At 36.4% G+C, this 21,049-nt stretch overlaps 1 protein-coding gene across 7 annotated transcripts in view; it reads right to left on the bottom strand.

The window, feature by feature from the left end:
- Window positions 1-21,049, bottom strand: part of SORCS2 (sortilin related VPS10 domain containing receptor 2) — a 551,093-nt gene that overhangs the window by 13,799 nt on the left and 516,245 nt on the right. For all 7 annotated transcript variants that reach the window (XM_039384495.1, XM_039384497.1, XM_039384498.1 and 4 more), the window contains exons 20-25: window positions 19,492-19,625; window positions 18,297-18,420; window positions 16,427-16,539; window positions 14,677-14,802; window positions 10,053-10,152; window positions 8,468-8,570 (exon numbers count right to left, since the gene is read on the bottom strand). In XM_039384495.1, coding sequence (XP_039240429.1) covers window positions 8,468-8,570; window positions 10,053-10,152; window positions 14,677-14,802; window positions 16,427-16,539; window positions 18,297-18,420; window positions 19,492-19,625 — 700 coding nt within the window. The remainder of the gene's footprint in view (window positions 1-8,467; window positions 8,571-10,052; window positions 10,153-14,676; window positions 14,803-16,426; window positions 16,540-18,296; window positions 18,421-19,491; window positions 19,626-21,049) is intronic.

Here is a 21,049-nt window from a genome sequence, read left to right as displayed (position 1 = left end):
AGAAGGTAAACAGGCATCAATAATGGCACAAGACAGGGGAGGTTGGTGAAGTTAAGCAGGCAGCACTGAAGGAGATAGAGTGTAAAGCTTGGACTGGGAACTAATGAATTAGACAAAACTCTCTATAGGAGACAACATTAAATTCACTCATTCTGACTGTAATGAGAGAAACAAAAAGCATGTTATTAAATTACTCTAATGAACAACTAGCACCATGGCTGAGATCGGGAGGCTTATGACTTAGTATTGATAAAAAGTTCTTAACCAGATAAACTTAAATTAGACTTCGTAATATCAAAGGGAAAAATTAGGGACTTCTAACTTTGCAACACAGTTTATGGTTTAAACATTTATCAAGAGTCACACCCTTTGTGCTGCAGCTGTGCTCACCTGCAATCTGCCTGGGCACATAAGGACATCCTTTCCTAGGCACCAACCAGACACTTCAGATTTGGGAGCTGCAGGCCATAAACTCCGTTTCCTATAGTGCAAGAAGCAGCTTGACAGCTTGATCAGTATGACAGCAGATCATGGCTGTCAAAGTCTGTGCTTAAACACAGATTATTGCAATGGGCAGACAATGAGAAGAAAAGAGAAAACAGGGTTGAAGTGCTGAGGTTAAGCTGCAGTTTCTGTTGAGCTCCTTTAGACAGTGAGAAAACAGAAAAAGTGACACTAATTTTTAGGTTTCTCTCTAAAAACAGCCATCAGCTGCTCTATATTCCGGCAGTTGAAAAGTTTGAAAGCTGAATAAATAAACAGATTGCTCTGTTTTCTCTAGGCTTTTGAAGATGACCTGTCTTTAGATGTAATTTCAAAAGAAGGTGTCTTTAGCAGATGGCACCATCTTAGTTTGAGATAAAAGTTACTGCAGCAAGCTATTCTAAACAGTACCTTCCATTGTGTCAAAGTAATTTAAATAAATGGAAATTGCTAAACAATGAAAGATGACTGAAGACAATCTCCTCTCTTTAATTTGAACAATCCAAAAGATGAATTGCATCCTATATACCTACACACACACAAAAAATTATATATAGATATATAAATTAGGCATTTTATCCCATTATTTATAAGCAGTACAAAGAAAGAAATCTGATTGTTCTTGCTCTTTTCTGTATCTCAGTGAAGATGGGGTAAATAAAGCACAGGACTAGCCAAAGTTGTACAGATGGTCTGATGACACAATGTTCTGTTATTATAATAACTTCAACAGGTCCGACACAAACATACACATAAAGCCAAGTCCTGCATCATTCTCCTTCCATTACATGGATAAAAAAAGCCATGTTTAAAGAGGGAAGGACATTTCTCATTACCAAAACAAATACATTAGGTAATTAATTTTGATTTTTTTTCTCCAGGGCCAGTAACTCCAGACTGTTTTTAATGTGTCTGGTAATGAAACTAGTCGTTTGGAAAACAATATTCTCTCAATCAGACCTGCATCAAACCTGTCAAATTGCTCACTTTCAGTCCACCAGCAAATGCCTAAGGGAGACAAATCCCAGAAGAATGTCTTTGTAACACATCTGCAGAATAAGCACATATGTTTCTGCAATAATTAGGGGACCTTCTCAAAACTATTTCTGACAGATTTTAGAAGCATCAGTGGTATTATCCAAACAATTTTGACATAATAAAAATGTTAAATGTCTCAAACCCATATGGCATATCAGACCTTTGCAGTTAAGTAAAGGGAGAAGAGCTGCTACTCTGACTACTGTCTGCCCAGGCTGAAGGACCTGTATGAAACCAGGTCAACAAGGTATGTCCTCTAGTGTAAATCCTGAGGCTTCAACTCGTGTCTCCTGTAAGACTTACTAGTTAGAGATAACCATGATCACAACACCTACTATTAAAAATATGAAAGTTTCTTCACTCTTCCTGAATGAAGGAACCTCTCAAGTTCACAAATAACCATTAAATGTATGGTTAACCCATTTCTTTATGGGCTAAGAATAAAGGGAGGAAAAGTGTGAGATGTTATTTCTCACTCATCTAATCCTGCCCAGTCCTGCTAAGCACAGATCCATCATGGAAGCTATAAAGCTGAGGTACTCTGTACTTCCATACTTTCCTTTTCTCCTCAACCTGACAGAGGAAAGCACCTTAGACTGTAACACTGAGCATGGACTGGAGGAAGGAGAGTATTACAGGTCTTGAGAAGACACATACTGTAGGCATTAGACCTTTTATACACTACAGAGATCTCTACGTATTTCATATTGGTTCAGTTTTACATGGAAGAGACTCAACCACACCGAATGAAATGACAGTCCAATCCTTTTCAAGAGGCACTTTTAACACATGTGCTGGATGTTCTGTTTACAAGGGACAACCACATTGAGAGATGAAACAGGATGTGGATACTGAACCCTTGCTAAGATGGCCCTGATAGTGGCAATTTTCCAGTTGCTCCTCGCTGCTCTAACAGATAGGAAGGAAGCTGCTATCCCTAATTATACAGAGAAAAACTCTAGTGTACCCTGATGTGCTTTGCTCTTCTTCAAGAAGCAATTGAGTTCAATGTAAGTGTTTGAAGTAGGCAGAGCTGAAATGCTTGGGTGTACATAAAAGACAACTGTGAAAACATGACAAGGCACGAAATTCGACCGAAGAGATTTATATCAGAAGTATGGAAATTGAAAGCACATTTAGAAGAACAGACAAAAAGATTATGCAATACTTTCTTTTGGGGGTTTACTCTTCATCTGCAAAATGCATGTGCTTCACATCCATCACTGGAGACAATTACCTCTGCTCAGCAGCACCCCATGGTTTACATTTTTAGTTCCTTTTGTTTTCCCTGTAGCATTTTATTTCAATCATGAAGAAGAAGAAATATTCATGTCTGCTTTGAGAACCATAAAAATATGAGGCTAGAGACATAATTCTGCGCAGTACCACTAAAGAACATCACAGCACATGGCTTTCACCATGCTTTTCAGGTCCTACACCTTTTAGAAGCTATTCTGGAAGGTATATTTTTCTTCCTATATTCACAAATTCTAATCAGTTCATACCCAAAACTGTACTTAAAAATGTTCATCAGGAAGGAACAGCAGGAGGGGATGAGATATTGATTCCCACTCATTTAAACTCTACTTTATTTGGTTTTGAATTCCTTCCTTGCGGAGCAAATAGTCATTGGCCTTTATGCAACTTCATTTGTTTTCCAGAGGCTTGATTAAAATTCTGTTTAGTATAAAAAATAGGAACATATTCACATGGCAAAGGATACAGAATAATGTAGCATTCTTTTGGAACTTAAAGAAAACTAACAACAATAATAATCCATTAAATAGAATACTTTATTGTGGTGTTGACTTTATCATGTTTGGATTTATGTTCAGATGACTGACTTCTTTGTGCTTTAAGACACTCCTGATATACTTGCCTCTTTCATTTCAGAAATCTTTTCAGCATGCTATTACTTTGATTTCTGAGGAAGTTTTTACGAAATATTATGGATCATTAAATTAGTGCCTGTTTTTTTTATCACTAAAAAGCACAGACTGGGACTAAGCTTGCTCTCATGGAACATAAAAGTAGTATAAGCAAGGTGGGGAAAAAAGATAGCTTTTCTTCAGAGACTGAAAATGAGATAGTAAGTCAATGAGGCAGAAAGATAACAGAGTTCTGCTCCAGATTGTGGAAATGACCCAGGAGGGGGTTCATTTACCAAAAGTGGCACTTGATATTAGAGGGGGGAAAAGGAATACACACAAAATGGTATAAATCTGGGCAAAGAGGATTCACCGTGATTTGTGAAAATGATGTATGCAGCTTTAAGTACACTGCAAGTACTTTGCATACAAATTAAAAGACAAAGATTTTCATACTCTTTCAGAGAATCGAATTACAATTAACCAGGTAAAATACATAAGCAGAAAAGCCAAATATTTGCTCTGGTTTGGCTACTCTAATATCCTGCTGTTATACAGAAACGAAAAATAAGAAAAGATGATTTCAGATCTTCCACTAGTAGCATGATGATTACATGGCAGCTTTGATGTGGCTAAAATATAATTTTCCTTTCCTCCACTTTGCCTTGTGCAGACAGTGCTATTTCCCTTCTCTATTCTGTTGCCCAGGACCCCACACCATAAAGTTTTTTCTGAGAGGAAGAAAAAAATCTTTTCTGGAAAGCAATTTGAAACCCACAAAAAAAAACAAACATTGTTTCAAAGGGAATGGAAGAAATGTGTTCTTACTGAACCAAATCTAGTAAAGATGGTATGATATATAAAAAATATATGCAGGTCCCAGATCTGCATTAAAAAATAGTCCTCATTTCTCAAAAAAATATTTTCCAGCTGCTTCATGCTTTTGTGGTCAAAAGAAGCAGCTGCAGTCCATTTTACCTGGATGTTTAAACAACTGAAGCATACTAGTGAGTATTACAACATACTGTTTGCTTGAGGCATCCGATCGATGCTTTCCATGCTCAGAAAGTAAGAGCAAGGAAAAGGCGTGTTGCTCATGGCTTGCCCACCATCCACGTTTGCTGGCTGCACAGCCTCTTGCTCCACAATCATGGGCACACTTACCAGCCAGGTATGACCTCTTGCTCCTTGCTGCCATGCTCAAAATTCCCCCTCTCCAAACTATCTAAACCAGTAGCTCAACTATACCAAATGGCTCATCTCATTTGCTGGAAACAATTAGAATTAGTTTTTAAAACCATCACAGCTATAATTTAAAATTTACTTTTCATTTATGGAGTAAAAATAGCCCTAATCTGATGTCCTTATCTACTCAGATCACAAAGGAAACCCTCGTGTTTCTCAAGACTTTTTGGCTTTTGCCTTTTTTTTTTTTTTTTTTTTTTTTTCCCTGAAGCAACTAACCAGGCTCAGGATTGCCAGGAGTCACTTCATGAGCTCAGGGGACTCCAGCACCAGTTTTTCAAGCACGTGTGGCAAGAAGCGGTTGGATGCACAAAGGAGCCATCAGATAAAGAGGGGAGGTTTGGGGAGGTTCAGGAATGAGGAGATGAAATGATAAATGATTGCAATTTTACAGCATATAAGAACGGAGGGCAGCAGTTTTCCTAGTCAATGCTTAAGTATTTGGAATTAGGGCATATGAGAACAGATGTGACCTACAGTCACCTAATCAGTAGTTAGACAGCCATGACAACTCTTGTTATCCAGCAGATCCTAAAATGTTAGATTTGATTAGAGGGAAATTATGCAACTTACATCTCTCCTATTTAATGGGAATTCCTTGAGGAGCTATGAAATGGCATTGGTTTTTACTATGCATATCACTAATCAGCCAAAATCCCACTACTTCTGTGTGAATCTGCCTCTGTTTTTCCCCTGTCCCCCTACCTAATTAGATGAAATACTCTCTTAATTTTCTCCATATGAGGCATCTGACAAAGAATCTTATGCAGGATTGTTATTTTTAGATTACTGCTCTCCCCCAAACTAATTTTTTGAGATTTACTTCTTGTGAGAGACACCAATCTTAAGCACCGAATATTGCAGTTTTCAAAAAAATGAGAAATTAAACAGGAGCAGCAGGTGTCATCATTACTTATAAAAGGTTAATAAAAAAGAGGTATTGGATTAGTCTCTGATGTCTTGTCAATACCATCGTTCATCTCCCAGTTCAGTCTGACAAAAATTACTGCAAATTGAGACCCAAGTTCTTATGACATGAACTGCAGAAATAATCCGGGCAGGTGAGCATGCTTGGGGACAAGGAGCCTCACCACTCAGGAACCTTGGAGCAGTTTGGGCAGGTTTCTCCATTTTCTATCAAAACTGTAGGTCTACACTAGTTTCTCTTTAATTTTCATCACAAGTCTTGAACTCTCTCATTGCAAATAGATGAAATGTTCTCATGTATGAAGCTGTAACTTCACTGCCAATCCAGTCACCATCTTATTTGCAAGCCAAGTTTTCCTTCTTTGCATCTTTCCAGGTATCAACCTTATGTTAACAGTCCTTTGGGACAGCAAAGAGAGAGAAAGAGAGAGCAATCCAAGGCATGTCCATGCATTCTCTTGCATACCACCTGCTCTGCCTGTGCTCTAATGCCAACTGCAAGTCCTGTAGACCCAAATAGTGTAGTGATAAAACTAGGATTAATAAAAATGTCTCTGATGTGGGGAAAAAAGGAGTTTTAACCTTTTGTGAAGGGAGTATCTGACTATTAACCTACATTGAATGAAAGGAAAGCATCACGGAATGTCTTCTATCTCCTCCCTAATTTTGTGGATCATACATCAGAATTATGGACAGTATTAACATTTCAAAACTTTATACATGTCTGTAATTTCTATGTGGAAATAAATAATATTTTTATTTGCCTGGGCAATCTGAGTTACCATAGGACACAGTAAGTGTCAGTCTTCTGAAATTGTCACCTAAAATTGAACATTTTTTGTTGCCTATGGCATTCTTTTAGCAAATTAATTTTTAAAACACAGGCATATAATATTGACAAGCTGCCTTTGTGCATTACAACTTTCAACTTTTATATCCGTAAAGGACACTCAGTTTCATAGCCTCAGTCCCTGTGGACCAGTTTGTGAACTTCCATACTCACTGTATTGACTTTAAAGGGACTGTAGTCCCAACTAAGTACTCCATGGGGATCCAGAAATTCACCATCCATCTTCATAAACACAGGAAAGACTTTTTAAAAGGGATTAAAGATTTGAGTGCTCAAGAAAAAGCGATTTTTCAAACATAGCACTGATTGGGTACTCAATATTCTTTGAAGATGACTGCAGATGAAGGATGTAACCAAAAAAAATGTCATATTTGAAAAGCTTATCAGGAATATTAAAAAATAATTCTGTCAAACATCTCTGAAACAGATAAGATACAGAGTAAAATTGAATACTACTGCATGGTCATTCATCAATGCCAACAGCCATTTTCAGGCTACTGACAAACATTTGAATATAACTCACAATTCTCCTCAATCACACTTAGATTACTCCCTCAAAAGGTAAATGCAATGATTTTCACAAATTATATACAGAAGTGTAAGAGACATTAAAGCTCACAGTTTGCAAATTGTACTACAGTTTCCTTCTTAATAAAAGCTCTATTTATAAAGCAGTCGTTCATTGGGGCATTTTAAAAGGAACTTAAGGAAGATTATTTTTTTATTCCTTTATTGAATATTTTATACTTCTTCTACCATGCAGTAATTGTGTCTGTTATTTAATTGCTCTCATTTAAAAGCTAATAAAAGATATAAATCACATAGTTTTTGAAAGATATCACAAGGAAGTTTTATGATCCCAAACTACAAACAGCAAATCCTCCATGTATTGAAATAATATAATTACATCACATCAACCATTTTTACGTTTTTCCTTGCTGCAGGCACCTAACATAGCAAAATGGATTTTTATTCCATTGTAGACAGTCTGATACAGTATTCTGTGCTTTGCACTTTTGAGCAATCACTCACTATGAACTCTAAGAAACTTAGATGCTGCAGTGAGACAGTTAAGAGATTCTTGAAGAAAAGGGGCTTTTCTCTATTGACATAAAAATTCTTTAGCTAAACAAACTCATACTTCAATGCTAGCTACACATACTGCTCTCACAAACTTAATGCTGCACCTAGTTCTAGAAACTTAAATTTATTTCAAATAAAAATCAATCTTTCAAAAATTTGGCAAATCAATATCTAATCCTCACTGAGTAAGGACAACAGGATTTGATGATGATGATGAAGGCTTGTTTCCAGTATGCTCAAACCCAAGAGCTTCTGAAGGCCCCAGAGATAAAGAAATACCAAGAGGTTAGCCAATGATAACATATCCCATGAACAAGAACAAATTATTTAAATTGCACAGCACCCTAGCAGCTCTGCTTAAAATCAATTGCAGACCAAAGATATATTGGACTGTCTAAGGCTGGCATGGTTCAATTTTGAGAATATGCCTCACATAAAGGCCACATCCAGAAATATTTCTTCCCTCCACACACTCTAGAGTCAAATTAACACTAATCTCTTTCTGTCAGTCATTCTCCGTGGCATTGCCTCAGCAATTAAAATTTAATATGTGCAAAAAGAAACCCCAGAGCATTACGTGCTCCGATAAAACTACTTTTTTAAGCAAATCAGCATTGCAGATGTACTCCTTGTCCTGATAGCTTTAGTTTATTCATAACTGTTAGGAGTAATGAGGAGGGAATTAATCAGGAATAATATTTTAGTTCAGCTCTGATTCTTGATGATATCATTTAGACAAACTGAAGAAACTCTCCATAGTTCCCATATTGTTGATATTTATCTTGGAATGTAGCAAGCGAAACAAGCATCAGTGCAGTACCTTGAGGTCTGAAAAGTTCAGAAAAACACGGTTTTCAAAGTGATGCGCTTCTTGCAATTCTTCAAGAAATCTTTTCGAATTACAATCTCTGTTTTGCTAGTCTGTGGGTAAATCTAATGCTTAAAATGTGTGTCTTGATTAAAGTTTACTTGCCTTTTGAACTTGTAGAGGATGAAAGCCCCGACTGCAACTAGACAGATAACAAAGAGAACCACAATAGCCCAGTAGCCACTGCCTCCTCCAGTCCTCTGAGAATCTGAAATACAAAATAAAAGAACAGTATAGCATGTCCTCTTTCACATCAGTCACATTGTTGAGCCTTTTTTCTATTTAATTGTCAAGTCAAAAACATTTGTTGGTATTTGTGCAACCTCTTCCCTCCATCTGTGTCTTCTTCAAAAAGACAAAAACACAGAATTAATTGGTGACTTGTGACTGAAGGACAGAGGGCCAATTAAAAAAACAACAACCAACAACAAACCCTAGGACCCTGGAGATTTAATTATTCACATACTCAGTGGTTGTTTTTTTTCCTGGGAATCTGAAGTTTTCATAGTAAATGATCACACACCCTAAGTACATGTGCCTCACAAAAATAGGGCTGTATTAATTTAGCAGATGGAGAAACTAAGGCTCTGAACAACAAATGAACTCATCAAGGTCATACATCAGTAAAGGTTGGAATGAACATGGGCTTCTTTCAATACCAGCCTTTTGTGGTGGCTAACAAATGTCAACCCTTTAAACCAGATGAGGTACCACAGTGAGACTGTAGCACAGTTCTACAGATAAAAGAGTTTTGTCTTCTACAGAGAGCTGACAGATAAAATACCACTAGCATTTACACAAATTGACTGTGGTCAGCTAAAGCTGTTCTCCCACAACACATTGAAATACAAAAGAAGGATATATTATGGGAGATAATACACAAAAAATTACAGGACATTCCAATAAAAGATTCAAGTCAAAGCTGAATTTTCTGGTTAAAACATCACTTTAACGTCTCTCTGTTAAAAATACACACACTTATGCACATATACTCTGTTCAACCAGTTTCCATCAACACAGTGAATCCAGAGAGGCAGGAAATGCATGTATAAAAATCCCCTGTATCCACTTGTTTTAAAAAGAGTAAAAACATAATTTATCTCAGGACAGGATTAGCAATGTGGAGACCCTACAGCAACCCTCACATTAGTTGAGTTGAAGATCAGAGATACATGGCAGAGAAGCAAGCCTGTGTCTCTGACCCATGTAGTTATAGCAGTAGAGCTAATGGCTGAGATAAGGGTAAAGAAGCTCTGTTTTCTCAGCAGCCAGTGCAACCAAAATGCCTTTAGATCACCAGATGGGGTTTTTTGAAGCCTGGTTGCCTCTTTCTTCAGAGCGCTATTTTGTGCAATAGAGGTATTTACTTAATGTTGTGGCTACACAGAAAAAGCAAGAAGCTTGTGATACAAATCATGAACTGTGACAAAATGGAAATGCCTAAGAAATATTTATTTGGTTGTGATTCTTATTAACTATCAAATGAAAATGTGTACATATATATGTGTGTACACATACGTGTATATATATTAACATATACATGTTTATTCATATGCAACAAGTACCAAGTTAGTATATACATGTGTTATATGCATACATATATATTGATACAAAGATTTTTTCCTTAACTTATCAGAACTCAAACTGGCATCCAAAATTGGTCTGTTGGGAGCTTTGTTTACATATTTACCTGAACTGGAGTCAGCTAAAGTCACCAAGACCCAGTATCCTCCCCTCAGAAAGAAACTGATGTTGTGTGCATTCAGGGCCTGCTTTATAGCTGCTATTCTCTGAAAATACAACAGAGAGAATGTCAGACGTCTTGTACTCTGTTCCACTTTGAGACACCCAACACTCTAAAAATGAAAACCTCTGGCTCATTAAATGGTGAGAAACTCAGAAAGCATTTGTTAATGAGCTGAAATCCCATATTTAAAAATCATGCAAAACTCCCCAAGAAGTAAAAGCTGAAAATGTCAAAAGTTTATAGCCAATTCTTTCTTTCTGATTACCAAAGTCTTTACGTTTACCCAAGAGGTGACAGACAGCAAGTTATTTGCATGCATTATTGAGTTTATCCGGGTCATAACTCAAACAATGAATAAACCATATTAAAAACTCTCCGTTCCTCTAACCTATCAGAAGAACACCTGTGATGTCACTTTGGATTTCTTTCTATGAAAAGTAACTGCTATTTAATAATTAACTGCATGTCATAATTTACCTTAACTCCTTACCTATAATGGGATGAATTCCATCTATATCTAATTTTTAAGAATACTCTGTAGAAATATAAACATCCATCCATGTGGAAAAAAAATTGGTATTCCTCCCATTTTCCTCCAGTGGATAGAGTATACTAAAATATTGTCTCTCCTATTTTTATGGAGCAGAACCATTAAATACACCATCATATCCTAACCCCAGATGACAAATTGTCTGAATTATCCCTTCTACTTGCTTGTGTCTTCAACATGGGCAATTTTCTAAAAGATCAAATCTAGTTTTATACTCTATGCCTTATAATTTGGGGTATGACTTCCCAGAGGATGCCAAATTAGAAATATGCTTTATATCCATGAAACCTTCACGAGTAACTTCTTTTATGATATTATCAATTATGATGCTCATCTTTGACAAGCCTTTGCAGTATAATAGATAGAAATCCCTGTAGTCTCTCTTATATTATGGACAGAGACTACAAAAGTTCAAATATCTTCATTCTTATTGAGGAATTTCTAACTTCTGAAGCCATTTCACTGACTTTATTACATTATTTTTGTATGGGAATGACTTAGCATAAGGGTGATGTGAGCATGGCTTCAGTTATTTTACAAGACAATTACACCAGATAGCTCCTGAGTTGCCCAAAGTCTGAAAAGACAATGGATACAAGAACTACACTGTTTAGCAGGCTTCAAACTGATGCTGGTACCATGAAATAGAGTTGCTTCATATCAATCCAGGTTCATTCATGTGTTCATGGTGTACAGTGCAAGAGGTACCACTACTTTAGGTTAATCTGACTTACAGTCAATAAATGAAATTACTGAGTTCCATAACTTTGGATACCTTATATTTTCCTGGCAGGTGCTTGAGGAACCCAACATATGCTTTGGGTTTTGCCTAAGTGACTAATACTTGTTCATTATTCCTCTCCCCACCACTGAGCTCCCACCCAAGTCTATGTGAATTGCAGCTCCACAGGTCAAAATTTTGAATCTCATGTGAGTCCAGCCAAAGGTTCTGGATTATTTATTTCACTGTTAGACTGGTGGTTTTTTTGGTATCCATGGTGGGGGGTTTTCTGCTTTGCAGTATTTACTGAGCATGGTGCTGCCACCTCTCCAATTTTTTAACAAATACAGTGTTTGGAGCTCCTCTCTAGACTTTCTAAGTTAAGGTTCTTATACCAGCATCTCAATTTCCCATCTTCTTTTTTACATCCTTTCTGATGATAATATTTGTACATGGGAACACATCTCCTGCATTATAAGAATGCAAAAATAATGGCACTATTCAAACTCTTACACACTTACTTACACATCTGTGGTTCTGACTTTCCCTTTTAGCCAAAGCAACTCTCTGGTAATTTTCATGCAGTAGTTTGTCTGGATAGAGTCCCAACTCTTCCTCAGAGCCACTGCCTTTCAGATTATAGTTTAATTGCACTTTAATTGACTCTTTCCACTGGACTCATCCCGCCTGACATTAGCCATGTAATAGATGTGCATAAATTAAGCAACCAAGTCTTCTCTAGAGTCAATGATTAGAATGGAATACTTTTGAAACTGCTGTCTTCCTGAAAGCAAGTTAAATCAGTCAGCTCCACGCATAAATTTTAAACAAAAAAGGCTTCTGTCAGATTGGAACCAAATTTCAGAATTTTTCCAAAGGGCCCCTACTACTACACTGACAGTTTACTTATCATCTTTGTTATTGATGGCTACTTTTATCAATAATGACTCCTATTCTAGATAGCATCACATCCCAACACTCCATGTAAAACACCAAAAAATTATTGCCTTTAACAATCTTTCTGAAATAATGTAATATTCCCAAATCTAAAAGGTTTTCAGCCAAGAACCAATAGGTTCTCCTTAAGGGAAGACATTTCATAACTAAGTTAAGGATTTCAGGGACACCTCCTTCAAATGGGCAAAAAACATTCTGCATTGGTGAGTCTTCTCAGTAGTATCACAACACACCCCAGCAGTGTGACAAAGCACATCCTTCCAGTGACACATAATAAAGATCGTCAAGATTCTCTTCTGGTAACAGAAGAGAATGTAAGAAATCTTTAAACAAGTGACAACAGAAGTATTTTCCTGTTCACTTAACCAGTTACTGCTTCTAAGTTTATTCACATAGGGTATATTTCAGGATATTTCTCAAGTCACAATAGACTCTGATACAACACATTTTATCAAAATCTGTGCCATTCAAGTCTAAATCAACAAAATTTATATGCACAGATCAATAGCTAAAGTAGTGCCCATTAGCAATAATATAAAAATAGAAATGTAGGCAGCTGGCACTAGAAGACTGGCTCTACAGCACTGTACTGTATAAAACAATCTGTGTTGAAATGTGATATTAGTGCACATGACTTTTTATCATTGGATAGCATAGGACTCTGTAATTGCTCCTGTCTCCCTTGTTCCTGCTCCAGCCCCAGTCATCATGGGTCTGGCCCCGTTCATCCTAACAATGTCAGAAATGCACATCTATTCTCCAGATTATACAACTACTTTCCCCTTTCAGTGCTCCTCTACTTTCAGAAAAACTTTGTACTGGAGGACAACTTATCACAAAATCATGCCCTGTTAAACTACTGTAATATCCCTACAGCCCCATTGAACAGAAGCTTTTCCAAATCATTTGCAACATGTGATTGTTCTTCTTTATGCTTTAGGCCAACTCACTTGATGTTTCATATACAAACATGAAGAAAAACCTTGAGGTAGCATTGATTACAAATGATGATATTCTTTAAGCTGCCTTGAAGCACAGCACCAATATAGAAATTGGGATTTAAAGGCAAAAGTAATATGCATAACACTTTGCACCGAAATAAAATGTTTGTACAACAGAAGAATCTATCACCATTAGTTTCCTTACATTATTAAAGACTCCCATTCTACATGCATTCAAAATAAAGATTTTTCTTTTAGAAGCTGCACTTTGCTTCTTCAAGAAATGGAGAGTTGCAAATAATTTTGAAGTGGTAATATTCCCCTGGCTGAAACCATTAGTTCGTGAGTCGCTCTCAACAAAAGAAACAATTTGTTAAAATTAACTATTTTCTGCAACATAATCAGGAATTCAGACTCCTGGGTATTCTCACTGTGATTACAGGGAAGAATGGTATGGGTTTGGGAATGCCAAAAAAGCAGAAAACTTTGTGCACTCTCACTGCAGTCTATGCATCTTAAATATAGACACCTGTTCAAGTACTTGGACAGCTTCAACATACTCCTTTGGACCTTTCAAAGTGTATCTCATCAACTCCAAACACAATCTACTGGGTTTGTGTTAATATGAAGAGCTTTGTTTTGCCTACTTCTCCAGCTCTTTGGATGCTGTGACCTTGTCTTAAAAAGCTGTAAAATGCCCTTCAAAATTAATGATACCGTGCACTGATTCTTTGTAACTGGCAGGACTTGAAATCCAAGATACAGACAAAGGGCTGGGATCTGTCCCTTCTCTATCACAGTAAAGGACAAATATAATAGATTATAAGTACCACAGAGCCTTCTGGTTTTCAACTGGCATAAGGTCCTTTATTAGGAGAGAAACATGGTTTGGAAATAAATAGGGAGAAAACAATATCTGATTTTCATTCCAGTGTTCACTATATTTGTTTCTTGCCAATTGAAAAGGACATTTGCTCACAAATGCAGAAAATACTTGCTTGATGCTCTTCACATTATGGGTCAATTACTAAGGTTCTGGTTCAGTTTTGACCTGAAATCTAATTTGCTTTTGAAGACAGCGCAGAAAAGGTTCATCCCTTTTCAGAAGTATCAGTGTTCTAAACACACTCTTTGCTTTACTGGCCTTTCACAGGATGACATGCATCGTCTCTGTTTCTGTTTAGAAAATCAGATCAATATTAAATATTCTTGAGAAATACAGTAATACCAGTAAGCACTAGATTATGCTGATCTTTACAGTGACAAACACAGTGGGAGTGAGATCTTTACATAGGTAGAGAACACCTCTCAATTTCGTATAAAGACAATGAGAGTACAGACATTTATTGCAAAACAGGATTAAGACTGTCCCAAACAGACATGCATTGCCCTGTTTACCTTATCACTAGTTAAACTTCTCTTCTTTTTCGGTTGGTTGGCTGGTAGTAGCACATGCAAGTCAGCAGCTGTGGGCAGACCAGGTTTCACAACTGTCATGAGTGTTTCTTCAGGTATATTGGTTTCCTGTGAAGACAGCAAAAGCATATGGCAAATTACAGGACAGCACAGTTCGTGTTTTATATAAAACATAAGTAACTCCACATGTGGCTTTTCGATTTGGTGTTCAGATCCCTAATATTTGGAAGGGATTCCACTAGAAGCTAAAGCATGAACAAAGTGAAGCATAAGTGTACTGAAATGTGAGCTGCTCTTTGAAGACTGGAAGAGCTAAGTGTTGTTTTCACATCAAAGTAATTCAGTGGCATCAAGAAAAGACGCAAAATGAAGAGGTATGCAGGTTTTATCAAAACTCTGCAATGGCTGAGCATTTCTAGGGTAAGATAAAACAAAAATCCCAAGTGATTTAGGATTCTTTGTGGGTCATTCAGATACAGCATAGACTTAGAAGGGTATATTAATTACAGCTAACTCTAGCCTAGAAAAGTTACTTTTCCATCTGTGTTTTACGGGCAGAGAGAATTCTTCAAATGTGAGACTAGGAGCACCTAGGTTCAGTTCCCGAAATGGTGACAAATACCATCATTTCCCCACTGAAAGTCAGATGAATCACTTTTCAAAATATTTTGTCCAAATTTGATTTTAGTCCCAAGTTCCTCCATATGTTGTACAATACAGCCCCACAGTCCTAATGACGACACTCTGGGCACTTGCCATAGCCTTCCTCAAACAGACTCTGAAATTCCATTAAATTTTCCATATACTTTGGCAAATGTTTTAGTAATTCTTAAAATGCAAGGACTATTTTATAAGGGAGTAAAATATATTTTTGACTGACACTGGTTATGGAATGAGTTTAAGTTGATAAAAGTGGGAAATTACTTTAATTTGATGTTTGATATGAGCCTATAAAAAAAAGGCAGGAAACTGTATAAAGTAAAAAATTTAGAACCTGACTTGCACTACTGCAAATCCAGGAAAAATAAAGTGATTTAAAATGCATATATTTTATAAACAATATCAATCTGTACCTCAATGCTACTGCCTTCACAAAAGCCAGTGTGTACACCCTCAGTTGCTGGCAGGGTGCATATGTGAAGAGCACAGCTCTCAAGTTCAAAGTTTTCATGAGGTGCTCTTATCTCACAGTACTACTGCAGAGCTTTGTATTTGATTTAACCTACAGGATTCAGCTATTCCCAATCCACATATCTTTTGTGAACATGATCTAAAAAATCAGCTGTACAAACTGCATGCCTATATATTATATGTTATTTTCAGTTACACAACTAGCATAATAAATTCTTTCTTTGTGCTTTGTTTTTACACGATGTCTTTTATGTTACAAAGCATCCTTTGCTTAGCTTCTAAATCTCTCACATTTAAGCTACTCTTCCTGTTTTGGAGTCAGCAGTATTTGCCAATATGTCTATTCCTAATCCCAGAGAGCAATATTTAGCATTAATTGCCAATTAGGCTGTGTTAGACCTAAACTGTCTACGTTACAATATCATTGTCTACAGCCTGCACGTAAAAGTGACACTAGGCTCAAACTTGCTTGAAATGTGGCTCATGAGGTTCACTTTATTATTTTGCTCTGCCTCCTTTTTTCTACATGAGAAGGTATTAACTTAACCTTCAAGCTTTACAACTGGTGAGGGAACATTTTACGAGCAATCTGAAAGAGCACCTTTGCAAGAAGTCGTGTTACTACCCGCCCTATGTCTTCTCTCCACTCTGGTATGTCGGGGTTGTACATGTCCAGGTGTTTAGTAAACTTCAATGGAAGAACGTGAAAATGATCTAGAAAAAAAAAAGAAACATTTTGTACAAGTGATAAACCAAGTTGCAAAAAGGGTTTTGTAGAACTAAAAGCTGAAAATCTATATTTAGCGTTTTTTGCTGTGCAGCACTGCAGTATCTAGGACCCCCACTGCTCTATGTTGTCAGGCACTCAATTTCTCTCTGTATTTTCATCAACATCATCAAATTTATGCCTAAAGATTAAAAAGCAGTAAGAAAAAGAAATAAACAAAGGAGATTTACATACATGCTCTGGGGTCATAATGTTCCCAGTAATTTTCCCTTAGGTCAATAAGTCACACAGAAGTGATTGGTTTCTTTTATTTGAAATGAGAATGTGCCAACGGGTTGTATTCTTACCAAATCATAAATACGTGGGATTTTGCCCATTACATGTTCCTGTTTTCCTTACAAAATGAATACCTCACATATTGCATAAACTAGATACGAAAATAAGAACAGAAATTATATTACAAATGCTAACCACTGCCCTCTGAAAAAATAAAACCAAGGTACATCCACAACATGTCTCTGGATATTGTCAAAAATATCTGAAATACTAGAAATGGGTTGATCCTCAGAAAACAGTCTCTTAAAACCTTCCCTTTCTCCCTACGTGCTCCTTGGATGAACATCTGGGGAACTTAATGCAAGGAAGAAATAGAGATAGCCTGGAATGGAGGAGTCAAGCCTGCCTCCCCCAATACTTCCAACAGAATTATATTTTAGTGTGGCTTTCTTTTCCAAAAGTTTCTTTATTTCTGTCATGGCCAGTACTTTCGTGCTCCTGATATCAGGACTGGTCAATAGTAAGAGCAAAAGGAGTGCTGGAAAGCCAAAGTCATTGATGTAGTCACACTAAGAGGGTTATACTTCTAAAGATTACAAAAAAAGCTGATGCACTTATACGTAAGTGGTGGCATAAATGTTAAATTCATTTATCTTAGAAAAGGAGAAGATTCATAAAAGCTCCATTTAGTATAAGTGTGGGTTTTAACATTAATTTAAATTAATAAGCATACTAAAAGCAAAAATAACAGAATCTTCTCCAGACAATAGAGATGTATAATGTTGTGTATTGCGTGATATCAGAAGGCTTCTAGCTCTGCATTCAGAAGAAGCTTTTATACTTATCACAATTTCCACATGTGACAGCACAAATACAAATGTAAATAATTTTCCAGCACTACATTTTCCACAGTATATTATGCCTTGTCACTACATTACAAGACACAAAAAACCACCAGGGCACAATGTGGAACAAGAGCTGAAGGGTTATTCAATAATTACAGCAGAGCTATGCTTGATCCAAACTCTCAGATAAACATCAAAGGTACAGTGACATAGTGTGATAAAAGGCAATTATTTGACATTTTATTCAGTGCTGAGAGCACATACTCAACTAAATTTTCATTTTTTTCAGAGGCATTTAAACTAATTTATTTAGAAATTCTGGGAAACTTTCTAGTTTTAAGCCAAAATACTACTTAAGCACTGTTGCCACATATAGCATTTGAGAACTACAGTAACATTTAAAACAAGAAGAGGAAACAAAATGTTTCAGATTAAACTCTTCCACACAATCCCACTGTTCACTTCATGGAGTTACCTTGTGACAGTTCATCCCTACAATTTTAAGAGTTAAATGTGGCATTAGACGTAATTTTACAACAGGTTCAGTTGTACCAGGACTGGTTTAAGATGTACAATAACAAGTACATATGAAACAAAAAAAATGAAAAAGACTAATGTCTCACCAAAAACATGGACAACTTTTGAGTCCTGAAGCATGGAGCTCCCACAGGAAACTTGCACTGTAACTCGGACATCACCTGTCTCAGCAAACTTGGTCACCAGAAAACTCTCCAATGTAAGCAGTGGCTTTAAAAAACAAAGAAAAGTTGAAAATATAATTTGAGCAAGAGCTACAAGAACAGTGTCTGAAGAGGCTGTAACTAAAATATCAGCAAAAAGTTTTCACATCAATTTTCAATTAATCAATATTTTATCAAATTGTTCAACAAAAATTTTCAATACAGGATGTTTCTTTCCCTAAATGGATCTTTTATAAACAGAAAAGCAGCCAGATGGGGCAAATATTTCTTCTAGAATAATCGGTAGAGTATTAGGGTTTCAGTCAGATCCACCAAAATAAAAGGATTTTGAGGCAGATTCAACAAACTCCACAAGATTATATGAAGCAAGTCAGTTGCCTCAAAAAAATGTGGGGTACATCAGGGTCAAAAGGATTAACACTGTCAACTTAGAGTGTCAGTCCACAGTAACCTCCAAGGCAACCTCCAAGTAACCTCCTGTTCTAGCAATGGCAAAGTCAATAATAACCAGATATGGGCTGGTTTTATGGTAGACAGCACATTTACAAAAGAAAGTTCACTGCACCTATTTGAAGCATTCCTCTGCCTCATAAAGAAAATATTTTGCTTATCTGTTATTGAAAGAATTACCTTAAAAGAAATTAACCTAGCTAGACAATAAATATTGCCAATAGAAATAGTGGGATATTTATTGTTCTAGGACACGTTTATCTAGACCTTGATCCCCAAATGAATATCACTAGATTGTTTGAGTGCTCTCAGTGTTTTGATATCCTTTAAGATATCCCATTTTTTTAATATGTCAGTTTATTTTAGACTCACAGAAAATATTTATCTATACAAAGAATATATATATATATTTCTGTACAGCACTTTAATTTACAGTACTCACATTATCAGTTTAGAAGCATATAAATCCAAGTTTCATCATTCACCAATGTCATGATCCCAAATCAATCCCTGTCTGCAAGTTGGTTTTTTTTCCACGGGTAATCAAATACAATAAATTGTGGTGTGTGTCCCCCCCCCCCGAGAAAATAGTTTAGAAATTGAAAGAAAGGAACAACCTTTATTGGAAAGAGATTGAAAATAATCTCAGTAAAAACCATTTGTGTACCTGAAGATTGTTTCCTATCCACCAGTAGAAAACTGTCAAGTTAGGGTTCTTAGGCAGTATGATGGCTGTCAGGTTCACCTCCTGGTTTCTTCCAATGACTGGAACCACTTCTAAGTTTAAAGCCTGGAGTGGAGCTGAACAAAGTTCCCAAAATATCATTGAACAAGAATCCATCAGTTTATTAATGCCTCTTTCCCCAAAAGCCTCTCACCTGAATCAGGTCCTGAATTTTTTTTTTCCCTCCCTTTTGCTTTTACATGGATGTCAAAAGATATGGACATAATTGGAAGGACCTCATTTCAACAAAAAAATATCCCCCAAATCACCTCAAAATCTCAGAAACAAAATCTTAAGCAATGAGATGGATCAACCAAATGCACTTCTCTGATTCACGTTTTTTTTGTGCATTTCCAATCCTACAGCACATAAGCAAATACTCCAGTTAAAAAGTGGAAAAGGCAATCTCAGCTCGTTTTTTTTTTTAGTAACAAAAGATCAAATGAATAGAAATCTAACAAATCTCAAATTGCTAAGGGAAAAGCAGAAAACTAAAAAAGAATGTTGCTGACTACTCATTTTCATTATAAAAAATCAGCTGTTAGGCTCACACCACACAGAAACTCTCATTAATGCATGCTTTAAAATAGATGTGTATATCAGGGGAGCATTTATTTGCAAATCAAAATAGGATAACCTCTGTACTCCAAAATGTGCCTTAGAGTAAGTTTATTCCTTTCTGAACTTTTGCCTATGAAGGCTGTAAGCACTATTATTTGTATAAGAGAAACACATCATTATGGTGGTTTTATCTGCTTCTAAGTGTTGTGGTTATTAGTGTTGTGCTGCTTCACAGTACAGTAACTGTATTAAAAAAACCCTTTCCCTCAAAGGTTTTTGAGTATCTCTTTTTCAAAATCCATAAAGGTAAAAGCTTTATAACAGTATAATGTCATAACTAGAATTTCTTAACTTCACCTGCACCATCTACCCAGGATACCAAAATGCTTTATGGCCCAAGAGTCATTCATTACACAGAATGAATATTAACCCATCCATTTTTGTTCCATTCTACATATTTTTTAACTCATTCAAAGGTTTTTCATCTCAGTGTAAACTTACAGGTTGTTAACACCGGTCTAAAGTATCTCTCTTACTCTGTGTCAGGAGTTGAATCACTGCTAATTCACTTTGATTAAATTGATTGAACTTCTCTGAAAAGAAGTTATCTGATCTCCTTTCCCACCTCACTTCACATAGTCTGTGTGCTGCTTCATCCCAATGTAAGACTCTCACTCTGCATTTTCTACAATGACTCTTAAATCACCTACATGAATTCAAGACATGTTGGGTGCTTAAACAAATGATTTCTTCACTAGCTTCCAGAGGAGTTAAAATGTTTCTCCCTGTTGCTGGTATCTTGAAGAAAATTCAGAAATTTTAGGAATTTCATTAAATTTGTTCCTCATAGAAATAGAATTTCCTTCTGATGGGGTAAAATAAAGAAGTCTGGAGGGATCTGTGAAACTGTTTTGATTTTGCCATAAATTTGCATTTTCCC

This window comes from Pipra filicauda, unplaced genomic scaffold (genome assembly GCF_003945595.2).
Source record: "Pipra filicauda isolate LSUMZ 115617 unplaced genomic scaffold, ASM394559v2 scaffold35_size7292922_pilon, whole genome shotgun sequence".
Taxonomy (NCBI): Eukaryota; Metazoa; Chordata; class Aves; order Passeriformes; family Pipridae; genus Pipra; species Pipra filicauda.
The sequence above is the reverse complement of the archived record's forward strand: the minus strand, read 5'-3'. Positions and strand labels throughout refer to the sequence as shown.